Source organism: Fundulus heteroclitus, chromosome 20, assembly GCF_011125445.2.
Source record: "Fundulus heteroclitus isolate FHET01 chromosome 20, MU-UCD_Fhet_4.1, whole genome shotgun sequence".
Lineage (NCBI taxonomy): Eukaryota > Metazoa > Chordata > Actinopteri > Cyprinodontiformes > Fundulidae > Fundulus > Fundulus heteroclitus.
The window spans coordinates 38,117,517-38,135,279 of record NC_046380.1 but is presented as its reverse complement, the minus strand read 5'-3'; the positions used below and the strand labels follow the sequence as shown (position 1 = coordinate 38,135,279).

The following is a 17,763-nucleotide window of genomic DNA, read 5'->3' as shown; positions in this document are numbered from 1 at the left end:
CTTTTCAGAGACGGTTTAGAAAAACGGTGAAAAGAAAAAGAAAAAAAACTACGAGGACTCTGTGAAAAGCTGAGGGAGATTGAGATCATGATAAACGAGCACAGGGAGCACACTGGAAGGAGAGCTACTCAGAGAGCTTCGCTTATCGTAGCAGGTATTTATCAGCAGCAAGACCTGGTCACACACCGCAGTATTTTCAACATGGCTCATGTTTATGGGAATTCAATGAATATTTCTCCATGTGTTTATCTCACGATGCCCAGCGTTCAGACCTCAGCTCTCTTTCTGACAGCCTTCTCTGGATGATGGTAAGTTTGCTTACATGTTCATATGTTTCCTTCATCCCTTCGCCTAATGTTCACCAGCTTTACTTTTTGTTTCCCAGACGATGAACCGGGTTCCCAGAGGGAGCGGTCTCGATCGGTCCAGTATTCCCCCAGAATGCACCATGTGGAAGCCCAGAAAATGTTTTACACCCAAGACAGACGAGCCTCTGCTAATGACCAGCTTTCAGAAAGGAGGTACACAGCAAGCAGCGCCGCTCAGGGAACACATTAATAAAGCTCATCCTCGCTGTCTGAATGTGGCAATGCCTAATGGGGAGGTGCAGAGTGATTTAGAGTGTTTCCCTGGCAACAGAAAAGTATCTATACTGGTTTAACTTTTTCCGTTGCGTTTGTTATCACGTTACAACAGGCTTCAACGCAACCGGTTGCATTTGTTTTATTAGGGATATCTGAGTAAAGGGTCAAACATTACACTTTTACAATTTTTCAGTTTTCATCTGCCCATAACATGATGGTGCCACCACCACGTCTCACGTTGGTGCGTTGGTCCCACTTCTAAATGACGAGCTACCTTTGTGCCGTTTGTTCACCGTAGAATCCCAGTAAAGTCCTTTCAAGTTTGCGTTTATAACACGACAGAATGTAAAACATTTCTTTTAAAAGGGACTACAAAAAAGCCCTTAAATCCAGGCGTGAGAAAAGGACATTCATGTTTACGGGTTATGATGACAACAGATTTGGTCAAAAACAAGGATAGAGGATAGAAAAGCACAGGCCGATACGCTCCGAGTGCAATCACAACGGTTACCGTTGTAGCTTTTGATAACCTAAGACAAAGAACCAGTCGAGACCTGCCAAAGCATATCAAGAGCTGAATTCCTGCCAGTCCACCTCCCTCCTCCTGCCTCTCCAGCTACCTCCCTCTTATCTGCCCAAAAGCACCGGCTTTAAAAATAGACGGGTGGGGGGGAACACGTTGTGCAGGCGAAGGAGTGGACAAGCCGTCCCAAGCTGAGACGGCAAGAGTCAGGGGGAACGGCTGCTGATATGTGGTCTACATGGCAGCGCCTGCATCACTGTTGCCAAACAGATGCCACATAGATACCGCTGCTATTTCATCCCAAACTGCTTATTAACTGCATGAAAAGGATTATCAGTTCAATTTTAATAGGAGTCGCTCATGTGTGAGAAATTACTTTAGAGCCTGCCAGCAAAAAACTCCGCCTTATCTTTCTTATAGAGAGGTTAGCTTTATTCATGAAACTTTGTCCCAAAGAGTCGAACGGCCTGAAAACCAAGTTTTTATCTCTCTTCTAGGTTAACTTATGAGCAAGTCTGCTACAGTCACAGTAATGCCTTATCAAGCTACAGCAGTCCTCTCAAGCAGCAGTGCAGACAGCCATGTGACGCCCGCAGCATGCCTCCCACCCCTCGCCTCCACCGCAACGCCCTCAGCAGCACACAGCTAAGGTAAGGCGCCCTGGCTCGTCCATGCTGGGCTTTACCGTCTGGAAAAGGGGAACTGATTTCAGTGTTGGGCTGCAAAAAAAGACCGTGATGCATGGAAAAGAAAGTTTTTATTGTCTTTTTGTTTGTTGGGAAAATTAAGCGTTTTTATTTTAGAACTTTTCTAATAAAACTGCTCAAAAGTGGCCATATTTACCATAAGGCTCCTCTCTTTCTGATATTTGTGTGGTCCATTTGTAACTAAAGTACATTTTTGTTTAAAGAAGAGATTTTGGTGAATTTCACCTTATTTTACATTTTTGTATTTTAAAAGAACAAATTCTGCTTAAAGAAATTTATAAAATTTAGTGGAAATATTGGAATTTAAAATGAAAACGTGTGCCTACTGATCCGTGTCCCAGAGTTCAGAATCAGACAACTTTTGAATTGATCAGGTTTGGTCAGTGATCAGTAGGTCAATACAGAAAAATCTGATTTTTAAATTCATTAAAAGTGCAACTTTCAGTCTATAAACATATCAGCCAGTTTTGGATTTAAATAGTGACTAAAGTTCAAAGTTTAGGGAAATGTGTTTAGAAGCATATGTGGAGATAATGTTGTAGTTCCATCATTTTCCTTATGATCCAAAGTTACTGCCTCTATCGAAGAACTTGTAGCACTTGTCAAAGTGCTTTGTTGAGAAAGTCATCATCAGACCTCAGAGTTTCTCGTGTTTGCTTTTATTTTGCTTCATGTTTGCTTGTGTTGTATAAGAGGCCAACAGTCCTATTGACCAGTTTGAATTGACTTTCTAGATCAGAGGAAGTTGCTCAACATTTCCATCAGAGGAGTGGGAGTTTGGAGTCTCTGTCTCACCACGCGACGGAGGACCAAACCAGCCGGTACCCTCCATCTCCGTCTCCCACGCCCGACGCTGCAACAGCACCGCGATCATCGACGACGGCTCGTCCCATACGAGCCAGTCCAGCGCGGAGTACCTGCCGCCCGGCAACCACAGCCACAGGTGGCGAGCTCGCGGCCGCCACAGACAGGACCCGTACGCCAACACTGGCAGCATGCCCAACCTGGCCCAGCCGGACGTCCCCCGCTACGCCGCCTACCAGCCGCAGGGCCAACCCACCCCCACGGCCTATTACGTCACCGGCTACCCAAGCCATCTGGACCCAGAACCCTACCCCAACAGAGTTTACAGGTACGACGACGGCATGGAGGGACACTACAACGTCAACCCGTCCTACCACCACACACAGGCAGCGTACTACAGGCGAGACTTCCACTCTCATTACGCCACCGACGAGATAGACGCCGCCGCCCAGCGTTTTGCCACGCTACAGCCGCCCAGGAGCCGTCCGGTGCAGCGCAACACCGAGCAGATCACCAAGAACATCCAGAAGGCGCTGGTGGTGGGACATCTAAAGGAATGGTACCAGCGCAACAACCCCCATCACCAGGGGACGTATAACTACGACTACGACAGAGGCTCCACGCCAAGCCTGGGTTACCAGGCGATGCCCACCCCTTACCCTCCGAGCCACAGGAACATTTCTTACTCCTCAGGTTGGTCTGCTGCACCGTGTGCCGCTTTCTAGCTGTGACTGTTCAGCGGTTAAACTGTACCATTTTTCTCCTGTGTCGTCAGCCTCCTCCAGTGGAAACTGGCGCATGAATAACCGTGGTATGTCCGATTACGACGTGCCCGTGCATGAATCGTTCTCCTACACGTTGAGCCCCGCCCCCTACATCCAGCCGCCCCACAGCAGGTGAGGAAAAAAAAACTTGGCTTCAGCTTTTCTTCTTATCCAATAAGCCCCTCCCTGATCCTCCTGATCCCCAGACCTAAGTGTTACTGTTTAAACTGCTAATGAGGTTAGAAACTGCTCTTTATTTCTCTCATATTTTGCACTTTATTCTACAGCAGTGATGTTAAATGTTGTCTTTTGATTCTCCTAGTAGTGTTTAAAGCTGTTCCACAAACATCGGGCTAGTTGATGTATGACAGTGTGGTTGAGCAGGATTAGAGGATTTGTGCTGCCATCAGTCGGGTCTTCCTCAGAGCTTACTGGCCCTGCTCTGTGTAACTGTCCCCTGGCCCCTGCTCTCTCATAGATCCACCACCTCCCAGCTTTTTAAAGGTTCTTGGTACAGTCCTGACGGCCAGCGGCGCTGCGCTTTCCCCCCCACTAGTCCTTCCTCCTCCTCCAGCCCCCCTTCCGATTCCTCCCTGCCCTCCTCTTCATACTCGCCCGGCTGTCGAGTCAGGCGGGTGTTTTCTGGCCCCGCGCAGCAACCGCTCTCCAGGGGCCAAAGGCTCAGTAAGGTGCCTTTTGCAGGAGGTAGCTCATAGTAAGTAAACAGCAATGCTATGGTGGCCCCGGCCTGTGCGAGTGCCTCTGTTGGTGTGTCCCCGGAGTTTTGCCTGTCGATGTGTTTGAGTAAACTTTGCATTTTTGAGACGTTTACTCCATCTGTGTCATGTATAATAAGGTTACTGCATGGCTTATTGAAAATATGCCTGGTCTATGACATCTGGTCGGATGGCATATTTTCATCCCACAACCATATTTCTTCACAGCGTCCCTTAACTGCACAGTTTCATTTTTCTTTGTCTGCTCTCCTCTGCATCTTGCTGTCCTGTACCCTCAGAAGCTCCCCGCCCTCCTTCTGTCATTCAACCATGACCTTTGCCCCCCTCTCATGCACAGATGCCTCCCAGAAACTCAGTGGCGGAGCTTTGATAGGATGACGGGCCCCGCGGGGCCTTTAGAGAGGTTTGCTGCTGTTGCCCATGCCACTGACCAGATAAAAATCCCCCCCCTAAATATCAGTCACAGCAGACAAGAAAGGGTGAGAGTCAAGAAGCAGCTTCACATCATGGGTACGATGGTGATGGTGATGTGGGGTTTTAGCTATGCAGCAGGGACTAACCGAACGCTCCAATCACTTCAAACCACTTCTTCTGATTCATTTAGCTGGGTGCTATGTGGTGGCGGGGAAGGCACCTGTGTGGCGGAGGAAATATGTGACCTCTCAACGTTATTGCATTTAAATCTGCATGTTTGTGACTTCCGTATGCATCTTTTAATTTGACGTGTGACTATTTTTCAGTCTGGAGTTAAAACCGACTTCAGAATTAACAAAGACCACATCAGAGATGCACCGATCAGAGATTCTCGTGACCAATTTCTACAGCTCTTCACCCGCTGAGACCAACCGTAGCCAATTCCGATCTATTTAAAAGTATTTTTTAGTATTTCCTGAATGAGTGAGTTATGCAACTGGCATGATTACAATAAAATCTGCCTTTTTTTTTAACACAGACTCCAAAGAGTTGAATCTCCACATCAGTAAAAAATTTCTAATACAGTGAAGCCCTGGAGGATCTGGAAACAAAATCTATAATTTATTATTATTATTTATACGCTTTTTGACAGGGACAGAACAAAAACATTTTAACACAATTTGAAGTGCAACCGTTGCCATGTTCATTGGTTATCAAGCTAACCGCTAATTTACAGACCAGGTCCCTAAGACAAAACAAATACAAGCAGTAAGATAAAAATATGAAAAACATACAGAACAGGTACTACAGGCTATTTATACAAAACTCAACTAAAAGAGATTACAGCAAATCTAATTTACTCCTTTACAAGAGTAAAATTATTTTTTGTACATCTTAAAAAGTGTCAAATTAGTTTTTAAAGATCCATTTAAAATAAATAATAGGTGATTCCAGTTTAACAATTGATAGAAAAAAGGTCTGAGTAACTCATGTGTTTAGTTGAAAATCATTTATTTCTAGTCATGACTGACAGAGTTGCTCTCTTCATAAAGATTTAACAGGAACGTTGCTCTGAGTTCAGCTTCCAGTTACTTGCTGTCGTGTTGCTCTCTGAAAATATGGTTTCTGTTCTAGAAGCTTCTTTTAGCTTTTTTGGTTTTCCACCTTTATTCTTAGACGTCTCTGATAGCAGGAACAGCTGAATGTTCTTCCTTCAGTAACAACTTTTAAACTAGCATGTCTTTTTCTTCAGTAGAACCTGTTAGTGCTCAGGTATGGTGTTCGCTGATCAAACAGAAAAATAAACCCAGTATGTTTGACTTTTTTGACCAGCCAGTCAGGCAGGCCAATCAAATTGTCAGGGCGGGCTTTATACGATGATGGACAGATGATCAAACAGTAACGTAATCAACCACGTCACCAAAGCGGGTTGAATTCATTTACAACAACGATGGCTGCCGCTGGAGAGTTGAGGTGTGTAGATTCTGCTATTAGGTCTGTTCTAGAAGATATTGACAGGTTCGTGTGTTGAAGGACTCCTTGGATCCTTACGTTCTTTTTGCAACACCGGCAAAAATCGTTAACGCTCATCTTCTATATGCTAGGCTAACCGTTGAGTTCCGTTGACAACAACTATGTGTCGCTTAACATACGTCACACACTCCGTTGCTCTTATTGGTTGTAAGTCTATCCAATTGAGTGCAGAGGAATTTTTTTTTCCTGGTTCGTTTGAAACACGCCCCATAATCACAGCTCTATGGAGCAGTATCAGACTCAAATCTGACTAGAATTGAGTAATGACCATGTCAGGCTAGCGATCAGGGTCAGTCGGGGGTAAAATCAGTCGGTTCTGGTCACCAGCTGATTTCTCGGTGCATCTCTATCCAAAACATGTTGTGGAACCTGTATTGATTTCATTTTTGATCTCTTAGCGTAGTTGTTTTTCCAAGCTCACCAAATGTCCTCCAAACCTTTGTTTCTTCCAGATCCTACATGGATGTAAGCCACGTGGATTCCCAAATGAACAACCAAACACACACCATGGACCCAGATGAGCAGATTTTATGGCATGAAAGCTCCAAACCAGGAACTATAGTCTAGTCGGCTGTTCCACTGAGCTGGATTGACAAAGCTGTTGTTGTGCCTTAGACTGCACTTACTTGTTTATTTTGTTGTCTAAAGAGGACTTAAAGAGTGAAGGAACTTAGTGGGATTACGCAAATGAAGTGACCGCAGTTTGGGATCTGATAAACGGCCTCTGTTGAAGTTCAACCCACCTTCAGTGGGGTGCCAGGGTAGCGCGCGTGTTTGTGGTGGTATCACCTCTGCACTGAACCTAAACCTGCTGTGGACTGCATGTTTCAGCCGAAGAGGAATCAGAATCTACTCTGACAGTGTTTGCCTTTTAGAGAGGCCAACTTCAGCCAGACTGGGGCCGCCTCTGCTACAAGGAACCTGAGCGATGGCGACGGCTTAAACGACTGACCCTGTTCTATTACTGACAGTCTGGTGTGAACACTGGAACCATGAAGGAGTCGCCGCACACTGAACATGAAGGATTGAACTCATTAAAATGGGACGTTTTACACAGCTTATTACGGCATCGATTCCAGCAGTCACTCCCACCTCCAATGAGGTCTTTCCATTTATCACTAAATGCAAAATAAGTGAGCCAAATCCTTATTTGTAGCACCATGTGAGTATTACAACAGGTCACCAGTTTGAGATTACTGCCACTACTGCTTTGTGTTTGTTATAAGATGGTTATTTGATCCATGCTGGAAATCATGGGCCGGTGCTCGTCTTTTCTCTCCAGAGAACGAACCTGTTTCTAAGTGTTGTTGTTGTAAATACACTGGTTCTCTCCTTTTTTTTTGTACAGCATTTTTATATATATTTGAGAAAAGGCACATGTAATATATAGTGAACAATAATTGTTAAGCTGGTTCTTAGTTATTTGTATAATTGTGCATTTGTTTGCAATTAAAAAAAAAGTATTTGAGCCAGTGTTTTTGTCACTTGCACATTTAAAGGATATAAAAAAAATATTTTTCAGTTAACTTGGAGGTGGTGGCTCTTGGTTACAGAAATGAATCGAATGACTACATGACTGAAGAACAAAGGGGTATTCATACTGTCCACTTAGAAACAGACTGAAAACGAGGGTGTTTTCAAAAATAAATCACCAAGTTTATTTGTTTTTAATAGCAATAATTGTACAAAATAACCTAAAGTATTCATACCCTTTCAACCTTTTGATATTTTGTCACATTACAGCCTCAAAATTCACTATTTAATAGGAATTTTATATGACAAAGTACTGTAGTCCGTTGTGAGGTAGAAGGGGAATAATTTTCCAAATGTTTTTGAAATAATCTGGAAAGTGTGACGTTTATTTCTATCCATTATGCTCAAGTCAATGGTAAAATGGTAAATGGCTTTTACTTGTATAGCACTTTGACTAGTCTCATGACCCCCAAAGTGCTTCACACTAGTCATTCACTCATTCACACCCTGACGGTGGTGAGCTATGTTAGTAGCCACAGCTGCCCTGGGGCAGACTGACAGAGAAACTCGTAGTTCCACCATCCAATGTATTTACGACTGCAGGTCTTCAGGGAGATGTTTCTACCAGCTTTGTACATCTACAGCCTGACATGTTTGACTATTCTTAAGAAAAAAAACCCTCAAACTCAGATTAGGTCAACCTAACAAGTGATTTAAACCTCTCCATTATGTCTACGTCCATGGTTACCATCCTTAATCCTATTGCAGCCTTTAACAGGTTTTCCTCCAGGGTTACCTTTTTATTTAACACCATCTATTTTCCCTGACCAGCTGTAGGAGAAAATCCTCCACTCACTATGATGCCACCACCATCACGTTTCACTGTGGAGACGCTGAGTGTTTCTTGGCACACACAATGTGTTTCCATGAGTTTCTATCTGTCCCGTATGTGGCTTGTAGCAAACTAAACGAATCTTCCCACTGGAGCTGGGGATCTTTGCAGCTCCTCCACAGTAACCATGGGCCTCTTGGCTGCTTCTCTGGTTAATTCAATCCTTATCCTGCCGGTCTGTTTAGGTGGACAGTAGGTTTGCAGTGGTGATTCATCTTGGATGAATAAATGTAACCATAAGCGGGCCAAAGCTCGGGATAGTGGTATATAACTTTATTGTGTTAGTCCGTCACATGAGGGCTTTGAAGATTATGGTTAGGACACAACAAAAAATGTGAAAAAGGTCAAAGATGTGTGAATACTTTTGCTGGTTTGAAACACAGCGAGACCCGGCGCTCAGCTGTTTTCCCACTGCCGCGTTTAGTCGCCAGGCTGGTTCTGAGCCTCTCAAAGCTGTAAACCAGCCAAGCCGGTTTTTAAAACCCAGCCCCGCCCTTTCAGGTCTATAACTCTCCTGTCATCCCCGTGAATGACAAACCAGCGTTTACGGCACCAGTCCCTCCCTGCAGGCCTCGCCGTAAGAGGAGCCTGCTGCACTCATACGGCGCATAAACCCCTGAACAACACTGTACTACTTCACCTCCTTCCCCTCCCTCCCTTCCCTCCCTTCCTTCCTTCCTCAGATCACACACACACTTTCCAGCCACTGAGCAGATCTACTCTCACAGCACCTCTCGCTCGTGATCTGCTTAACAAGCGAGCTCTGGGGAGGTCTAGGATGCCTCCAGGACTTCAGGTTGACCCGAGGCGGTGACGGAGGAGCGCCAGCTCATCCAGCTGTCTCCCTCTGTCTCTGCTGCTTCACACCAGCTGCAGCCAGACATCAGGGCGGGAGGCTGTTCCCCTCCCCCTTATGTACTTACCCTTCATTTAACAGCTCTGAGAGAGCGCCTCTAATGTGGAGGGTGGGATAAGGCTCTGTGTCGACCGCAGTAATTTTGGTTCAGACAGAGATGTCTCCACCACACAAAGAGCTGAAGCACTGGCATCAGATGTCTGACGGTTTGCTCACTATTGTTAGTCGGGGATGAGCGCCACCAAATTGCAGCTCCCTCACCTGTAGGGAGCACCTTAGGCCCTTATTTCATACAGCAGCCTAGCAATAGAGGTGTTTGAGTCAACGTCATAATTGGCTGCTTGCTACAGAAAATGGACTCGCAAATAAACACAAAAAGGGGTGGATATTCCTCATGGGCTAAGTTTGGTTTGGGAAAGCATTGAAATTTCACACGTCTTCCAGTTTCAGCCATCAACTTCAATGTGTTTACGTCATTAGGGTTTGTTGTGACAGAGCAACAGATTGTAGTGCATGGTTGTGGAGAAAGGCCTTCATTTAAAAAGCTGTTTGGCAGAAAATCATCACGGCTTTTGGCCATAAACACACCATCTCAACGGTCGGACACGGTAGCGGCAGCATCATGCTGTGGGAGTGCTTTTTTGCGGCAGAAACAAGGAGGATGGTCAGAGGTGATTGTATTTAGGTGTCGCCATTCAAAGATGAAGCTCGCACAGGTTTTACCAAATATTGTAGATGTTTGGGACAGAAGTAGAGGCTCAAACTGCGATCTTCCATATATGTGTTTCTCTTTTCCAGCCCTCATAAATATTTGGCAAATTTATTTTGATAACATGTCCGAGGTACTCGGACTACTGACACATTAGTATTTTTGAATGCAGTCAATTCTCTTGTAAAGAACTGGAACTGATAGCCTTTAGTTCTGTAAACGCCACCTTCTTAATTGGAAATCAAAAACAGCTCCTTCCAGCACACAATGGATTAATGAAGTCATGTCTTTTTTTAAAGTAGAGAAAGTTTCGATTTTCACAAAAAAAACTTGAGTAAACTCCACAAAAAAATGACAACCTTGGCAACTATGTAACCAACCCTTTTTTAAAATAGTAATCTGTTCTGTAAAAATAAAAGTGGTATATACAAAACATATTTAATATCAAATATGTCCCAGTATTTGTCACCATCTTCAGTATTCTTACATACACATCAATACAAATATAATTTTTTATTTAATAAAAAATAATGGAGCTTAATGCAGCAGTACAGGACACACCTGGAAGAACTCCTGTTAGAGGCTGTGAAAGAGTGTAGAGTAAGCAACCAGCCAAAGCTACAACGGAGTGGTTAAGATCACAGCATATTAAGGTTTTAGAACGGTCTAGTCAAAGTCCAGACTGAAATTTCAGTCCAGACAAGACTTGCAAATGATTGTTTACAGACGCTCTCCCTCCAGCCGGGCCAAGGTCAAACTATTTTGCATAGAAGAATTCTCTGTCACAGTAAACCCCTTTAAGATGCACTGAAGTTTTTCGAGGCTTTATAAAGGACTTTGTGTCGCATCTTCTAACTTTTGGTGCTTCCCTCAGGCCCGCCATGGGGAACAGTACACACCTCACAGTTCAGATTGTTGTTTCCTCCATTCTCTTTGACTGAATCGACAACACCAGCGACACACACCTGTTGAGTGAGCAGCGGGCGACACACACACACACACACACACACACACACACACACACACACACACACACACGTGTTGACGGGACGCACGCAGCTGCTGCTCCAGAAAGAACAAGGGCCTCCTCTGTGCCCCTCTGAGACATGACTTTACTTGAATCTGTTGCCGACGGCGCTTGTGTTCGCTCCAAGTTTCACAATATGGACGGGACGAGGCAGCAGAGGACGTAAATCACTGCTGCAGCAGCTCAGAGAGGGGGGGGGGGGGCTGTTAAACTGAACAGATGCACTAGAGCAGAGAGAGAGCGCTGGCTGTCACCTTTTTCTGGGTTTTACACAGAGATCCCGGCGCGCCGGGAAGAAAAGCCCGAACACGCTTGATCGCTTGTTCACCAGTTAGGAGAAGCACCATCCAGGCTTTCCAGTTCGTTTCCATTAAATCCTGCTGCTTATTTTCAACAGGAAAATCTATTTATTACACCTTTGAATTTGTATTTAGTGTAAAATCATTTGACGCATCTAAGCAGGGAGTTAATTATCTAAAACTCACTGAAATGATGAATTCAATTAAAAAAACTAATTAACTGTTTATCTCATAGCTGTGTGCAGTAGCACATCACAAACGTCGATGTTCTGTCAACCCTACTGCCATCAGTCGATGACCAGAATTCATTTCTAACGTAATTTTAATCATTCCATACACCGGATAAAAAATTGGTTTACTTATAAACATTGTGAGTCTTGTTTTTACAATTTCACCTCATTCTGTTGGAAAGCTCCTCTGTGACGTTCAAACCAGCCGCAGAGATGAACTCTAAAACGTCTACAATAACCGGGGCAGCTGTGAGGAGGACCTCAGTAGAGACAGACGGGGGAAGCAGGGCTGGAGAGTCCCACCGCTGTGGATGGAGCTGCAAAGACCCGTTAGGGAGGAGCGCCCTGGCACCGTAATCTTTGACTCCTCAAAAAAACACGATCCGTGTGTTAACCCTTTCCTTTTCCCCTTCGTTCTTTCACTGATGCTGAATGAACGACCACGAGGTTCCAGCAAACAAATCTACATAAAGCTTTACCAGCGACTAGCAACCTCAATGCCAATGTAAATTTGAGGTACGACCGCATGCAGTTCCAAACTTATGAACACACAGATGTTTTAGTGTACTGCCATTTTTGCCAGCTTTGTTCCTCTGGACCTGAAGAAAAGGACCTTTATAATGCTGAAGGTGGAGCCCTGCTACCTGCAGTCAGCCCCAAACCGGTCCAAATGAAGACAGCTCACCAGCGTGTAACTGCAGATGAACCTTCTCGGTCAAATGCTTCGTCCTTTTGTCAAGTTTAAATGGAACGCACCATACGAGGGTTTTGGGAGGAGGCAGGGGTCTGGACCTGAGTGAGGTCGGCCCCCCCACCCTCTTCAAATCAGACAAAATTGATGCCAAATGTTTGTGCTACGTTTGTGCTGGTTTGCGCAGCAAAAATTTTCGTTTTTGCCGCTATCATTTTAAAGATATAAACAAATGTTTTTAGAGGTCATCAAAGGTCAACCAGCCCCCCAACTTCTTCAAATCAGACGAAATTGGTGTCAATCAATTCGACTCCGTTTGTGCTGGTTTGTGCAGCAAAAATTTTCATTTGTGCTGCTTTGGTTTTGAAGATATTAATGAAAAGTTAAAGGTCAAAAGGTCAACCAGCCCCCCCCCCCCCCCCCCCCCCACACACACACACACACCTTCATCAAATCAAAATTGGTGTCAAACGTTTGTGCTACGTTTGTGCTGGTTTGTGCAGCAAAAGTTTTCGTTTGTTGATTGACACCAATTTCATTTGATTTGAAGAAGGTGGGGGGGCTGGTTGACCTTTGATGACCTCTAAAAACATTTGCTTATATCTTTAAAATGATAGCAGCAAAAACGAAAATTTTTGCTGCACAAACCAGCACAAACGTAGCACAAACATTTGGCATCAACTTTGTCTGATTTGAAGAGGGTGGGGGGGGGCCAACTTCACTCAGGTGGGGTCTGGAGGTGGAGGAGAGCAGCTCGCTTCCTTCCCTGAACACCAGCTGCTGCCCACAGCGCTGAGAGGCCGGGTTAGCGAGGGGTGATGTGGTGTCCTAACCATTTGGGATGTTTAAAAAAAAACACAAACATTTGCCTCTTTTAACAAGAAATTCATTTTTAACAATTTTATTTAGTCATTACGCTTCTCTAAATTCAGATTTTGTTAGCAATGTATCCTTGTTATCTGGAGTTTCAGATGTTGTCAAAATGAAGCAGCGTGGAAGAATCCAAGTTCAGGGCCTCACTGACTGCAGGTCAGTCGGCTCCGTCAACGAGCCGACCTCGGCGCTATGATCGGCGTGCTGGATGAGCGGACGGGAAAGCACAGTTTAGCCCATCCATCACCCAGGAGGCGCTGTCAAGATTAACCACCGGGAAGGGTCAGCAGACGTCCTGATAGGGCACGGCGTTCCTTTCAACTTTGCTCTTCAAAGTCCTGACCCGGTTAGTCAAAGCATGCTCTTTTGCGAGATTCTCTTGTGTTTGCTGCTCGCCGTAAACAGTTCCTCTGCACGCGGAGAGATTTCCCTCGTGAACTTGAAGCGCTCCGGTCTTGGCAGCGACGCCTGTCGAGTGTGCACTTTTCAGCCTCCGTTAAGAGGCAACACTTGTGCTGCTTTCACAATTCCACTCCAGAGGACCTTTCTGAGACTGATTACACACAGATTTCATAAACAAGGAAGCCCGCAGCTGCACAGGACACAATACGCACAGAGATGTGAGGCAGCAGCGAGTTGCCCGGATCGCTGCAGGGCTGGGGGGGAGGAGGGGGTGGGAGTGACACAAGATACCCTGAGGAGGAGATAACGTTTGTTGCTTTGCATTCCTTCCTTTAAAACACCACACACCGGACAATGGAGAAACTTTAAATTGTTGCATCGTGCAGAAAAAGTCAGTTACTCCTTCACTTTCTCCTCCAGAAAAGTCTGAATCTTCTGCAGGCTTTCCGCTTGCTGACCCAGAGCTTCCAGTAAAATGCCCATGGGAGACCTCTTCAGCCCCGTGCCTTCCATCTTGTATTCCAGTTTGTTCTTCATGTTGCGGAGGCGAAACGAAGCGTGCGCGGCGATCACTGCGGGGCAGACGGAAGGGGGCGAACGTTAAGGTTCATACGTTTGGCCAAAACAAACTCGTAAATCAACTCAGCTCATGCGCTGACTCAGTGAGAATTGACATTATTTCGTCAGACTTCAAATGCTCGGAGTCATACATCAATCAGTTAAGCTCTAAATCATATTCCGGGGAACCTTTGCATGGATGTGCGCGTTACATAACGACTCATTTTATCGGCTTACGAGTCAGAGGTAAAGTGACGGCCATCATGAAGGTCCCCAGCAGAGACATCAGCATGTAGCCGGCCGCAATCACGGCGATCACAAACGCCGTGGGGTTCTGCCTCTTGAAGTTCTTGATGGCGGCTCGGCTCTCCCCGGCCCAAAGCAAGCCCAGGATGACGGCTGACACCACGACCACGCCTGTCAACATGCCCAGCGGGTTGAGGAACCTGCGGGAGCACAGCAGGGCAACACAAGGCAGTTTAAAAGGGGAGAAGATGCACAGGACGAGTGATGATGCGGCCGCTGGCTCCACCTAGTGGTCAGAAGTTAGCTTTACAAAGACAACATGATCCCCTGTATTTATTAATGGCTGCTGCTCGGATAGAGTAAAAGCAGTAAAAGAAAGCAATAGAGCAGCTGATTAATATTTCACCCTGTTGAAATAGAATTCATCTGTGTTTCTCCGCCTGCGTCATTCCCCCCCCCCCCCCTTTCCCTGGCATTGTCTGTCCAAATCAAAATAAAGCCAGCTTTGTCCTTTGTGCCGACGCCTGCCTTCACACAACCCTCCTTCTGGCCCAGTTTATGACCTCTGTGGAAGCAGGGATTGTCTTTTTATGCTGCATTCTGGCAACAAAAAGCTTAAACAGATCCTGATGCAACAAGATTACATGAAGGTAAAGAACCAATTAGAAATGTGGATTGAAATATTTTTTTCTACACGGCTGAAAAGTGTGGTGGGTGGATGTATTCCCTCCTGTTTACGCTGACACCTCTAAATAAGGAGCTGTGACCAAATGCATTTAGAGGTCCATTAACATGATAGAGTCCGGTCCGTTTTCAGTCCAAACAGCAACATAAAGAACAAGGACCACAGCAGGCAGGTCAGGGATAACGTTGTGGAGACGCTTAAAGCAGAACTAGGTTACAAAGCGATATCATCTGGTGTAGAAAGAGTATGGCAGCGTCTGAAAACTACAAACACCTAAACCGACAGGAGACAAGAAGAGCTTTGATTAGAGAAGCAGGTAAAAGCTTCTCTAATCAAAGCTTTTTGATTAGAGAAGTGACTCTGGAGGAGCAGCAGAGGTGCACTGTGTGTTTTGTTGGTGTGTTTACAGACTAAAAAAAGGTGTGTTTTTCCTTATGAGACATTTACTGAACATGGGGAGGGAGAAATTGAACTCTCAGTATTAGACTTGTGAGTTATCGGGTCAAAGCCAGTCATGGGGAAATTGGCTGCTTTTATCTGCAGTCGGTTGATGGATGCATCAGTGTCTAGTTGTTGTTATTTTTTTTAATTTTTTTTCATAATCAAGGTACCTTTTGCATGTTTGAATGTTGTGCTTCCTGCACTGCCCCATGCAGTGAGCGTGGTAAGTCCTGTGAGCAGCTGGGTAATTTTATCCAAACCCCATATAACATTCCCTAAGACAACTTTTTCTCTGAGTTTGACTGAGAGATTCAGAAATGTCGTCTCACCGGATGAATACATCGTCACATGATTTACTCAAACTAGTGACAAGGAATGTGTCAAAGTTCAGATCTGCTGATACCGGAGGGATGAGTCAACATCAAGTCCCTGAGTGATTTCCTGGTGCTATCTGGACTCTGATGAGAGACACGTGGGAAGCTGATTTATCATCAGTATGGCACGTCCACTGGCTGAATAAACAAAGGGGTCATTAATAGAAACACACCTGTGCAGACTCATCAGGATGGGGTTTCACTTGTTAATACAGCAAGCTTTAACTGGAACGGAGTTCTACCTAATACCATGCACAGGCTATTAATCTCTGACGTTACGGCGTTATCAGCACTCTGCAGGTTCGTGTCCGGGCATGCCCAGTCTAGTTCAGTCTGTTTCTTGGATTTTGCACTATACCAAAGTGTCTGTATGGTTATTTTGTTCCCTAAATGATCCTCCAAACGATGCAACCTTTAACCTGAGCAGTATTTTCATTCACGTTTGTGCCAAAGCTTCCAGTGCCACAGCAGCAGCAGCAGAGTCCACATCCTGCCTGTGCTTCCGCTGATCTTTCTAAAAGCAGGTTAAACCCTTCTTTATGTCGACAGGGCGCCCAGACTGCGTGAATGCAGAGGAAAAAAAACAAGCAGACTATCAGAACCGCTTTATCCGTTCGGCATTTCTTACCCGACAACCAGGAAAACAGCCACGGCGAATAACAGGTAGTTGGTCTGATAATAAAGTAGGTTGCTGACGACTCGGTTGTTCCATCTTGTCAGATCTGAGAAATCCGGCCTGGAGAACCGTTCCGAGCCGGGGAAGAAGTCATCCCACGATCTAAACGGTGCCAGCTCTACTTTAGCCATTTAGAGCCAACTTACTCCTCTGACAGCACACAAGAGCTCCGCAGCACCTTGGCGAAAATAAACAGACGGAAACTTCCGGATAAATCTCGCGAGAGTCAGTTCACCAGCTCAATTTGAACCCGCACTACGTAGCTGACGGAACCTCACGCGAGAACACAGGCGTACATTGAATAAGAGAACTTTATTTCTCTTATTTTTTCAATGTTTTATGTTTCCAGGGTATCCCTTAGCTCCTTGTATCGATATAACTGATGATTTCTCTTTGGCTTTTTTTGTTAAAACGCAACAGTAAATGCCGCAGTACTTTCGTTTCCCCGTACAGTTCCTACGTCACCACGTCCGCCATATTTAGAGTGGCAAGCAAGTGGCCATCGTAAAAGCGACTCTACCGCTCTTTGGAGTGAAGGTTTTCCACCGCGGTGAAGGCAGTTTCAGGTCGCTCCACAGCTTCAGCGGTGTCTGCCTCCTGTTCAATCCGACACAGGGAGGCTGACATGGGGCTGCCGCCTTCTGACTGCTCGCTCCTCCTACACACGGTGGTTCACTTAAGGCACCGTCAATAAAGTTCCAAAGCAAACACTTTTGAGAAACAAAAATGAACAACTTTAATGTCTAGTTAAACAGTGACAAAAACTGTAGACATTATTTTTAATAGACTAGATAAATAAGACACCAATTTTATCCCATTTAAAGCATTTTAATGCATTTTTATTATCAAAATTCACATTTGAACTTCAATAGCTTTCAGGTCATGTGATCAATTTACACCAAAATTGTCTTAAATCATTCTTCTAGAATGGACAGATGAGGCACACTCTTTTTTTTAATCCCATTTTAAAGCATTTTTTATTTTTTTATGAATTTTTATTATCAAAATTCACCATATCTAAAATGATTGCTCCTTTAAATCTAAATCTTGAATCAAAATGTCCTGAATATATATATATATATATATATATATATATATATATATATATATAAAACAGAGCTTTGGTCTCAGAGGTTCTGAGTTCAACTCCCACAGGCTGCCATTCTGGGTGCCTGAGCAAGACCCTTAACCCCCAATTGCGCTGCACAGTGGCAGCCCACTGCTCCCCAAGGGGATGGGTTAAGATGCAGAAGTGAATATCTCCA

General features: G+C 44.9%; 2 protein-coding genes and 1 long non-coding RNA gene across 6 annotated transcripts in view; 2 read left to right on the top strand and 1 right to left on the bottom strand.

Annotated features, from left to right (window-relative positions):
* The window catches only part of LOC118567272, a 13,720-nt gene extending 4,112 nt beyond the window's left edge, over positions 1–9,608 (top strand). The window contains exon 3 of the long non-coding RNA XR_004933558.1: positions 9,598–9,608. This is a non-coding gene — a long non-coding RNA (uncharacterized LOC118567272). The remainder of the gene's footprint in view (positions 1–9,597) is intronic.
* LOC118556165 (FERM domain-containing protein 4B-like) lies at positions 435–7,534 on the top strand. Of its 4 annotated transcripts, none has more exons than XM_036151976.1 (6): positions 435–521; positions 1,605–1,757; positions 2,549–3,311; positions 3,394–3,514; positions 4,457–4,628; positions 6,519–7,534. In XM_036151976.1, exons 3-6 carry the CDS (start codon positions 2,810–2,812, stop codon positions 6,585–6,587), a joined length of 864 nt encoding a protein of 287 aa, XP_036007869.1. In that variant the 5' UTR covers positions 435–521; positions 1,605–1,757; positions 2,549–2,809; the 3' UTR covers positions 6,588–7,534. The 4 variants fall into 4 exon arrangements, with proteins under 4 accessions (XP_036007869.1, XP_036007870.1, XP_036007871.1 ...); XM_036151977.1 differs by lacking the exon at positions 4,457–4,628 and adding an exon at positions 3,861–4,097 and having other exon boundaries at positions 6,519–6,608; XM_036151978.1 differs by having other exon boundaries at positions 436–521; positions 4,457–4,598.
* Positions 9,609–13,835: 4,227 nt separating the features above from the next.
* Positions 13,836–16,662, bottom strand: LOC118567271 (PRA1 family protein 3-like). Its single transcript, XM_036151980.1, has 3 exons — positions 16,451–16,662; positions 14,314–14,522; positions 13,836–14,090 (listed from the first exon to the last, which is right to left on the bottom strand). Exons 1-3 carry the CDS (start codon positions 16,627–16,629, stop codon positions 13,915–13,917), a joined length of 564 nt encoding a protein of 187 aa, XP_036007873.1. The 5' UTR covers positions 16,630–16,662; the 3' UTR covers positions 13,836–13,914.
* Positions 16,663–17,763: the final 1,101 nt, after the last annotated feature.

Excerpts from the sequence above, each read along its gene's own strand:
- LOC118567271 (XM_036151980.1), bottom strand. The coding sequence starts at position 16,629 with ATGGCTAAAGTAGAGCTGGCACCGTTTAGATCGTGGGATGACTTCTTC. Across the intron at positions 14,523-16,450 it reads GCTGTTTTCCTGGTTGTCGG|GTTCCTCAACCCGCTGGGCA; the intron begins GTAAGAAATGCC and ends GTGCTCCCGCAG. Across the intron at positions 14,091-14,313 it reads CGTCACTTTACCTCTGACTC|TGATCGCCGCGCACGCTTCG; the intron begins GTAAGCCGATAA and ends TCTGCCCCGCAG.
- LOC118556165 (XM_036151976.1), top strand. The coding sequence starts at position 2,810 with ATGCCCAACCTGGCCCAGCCGGACGTCCCCCGCTACGCCGCCTACCAG. Across the intron at positions 3,312-3,393 it reads GAACATTTCTTACTCCTCAG|CCTCCTCCAGTGGAAACTGG; the intron begins GTTGGTCTGCTG and ends CTGTGTCGTCAG. Across the intron at positions 3,515-4,456 it reads ATCCAGCCGCCCCACAGCAG|ATGCCTCCCAGAAACTCAGT; the intron begins GTGAGGAAAAAA and ends TCTCATGCACAG.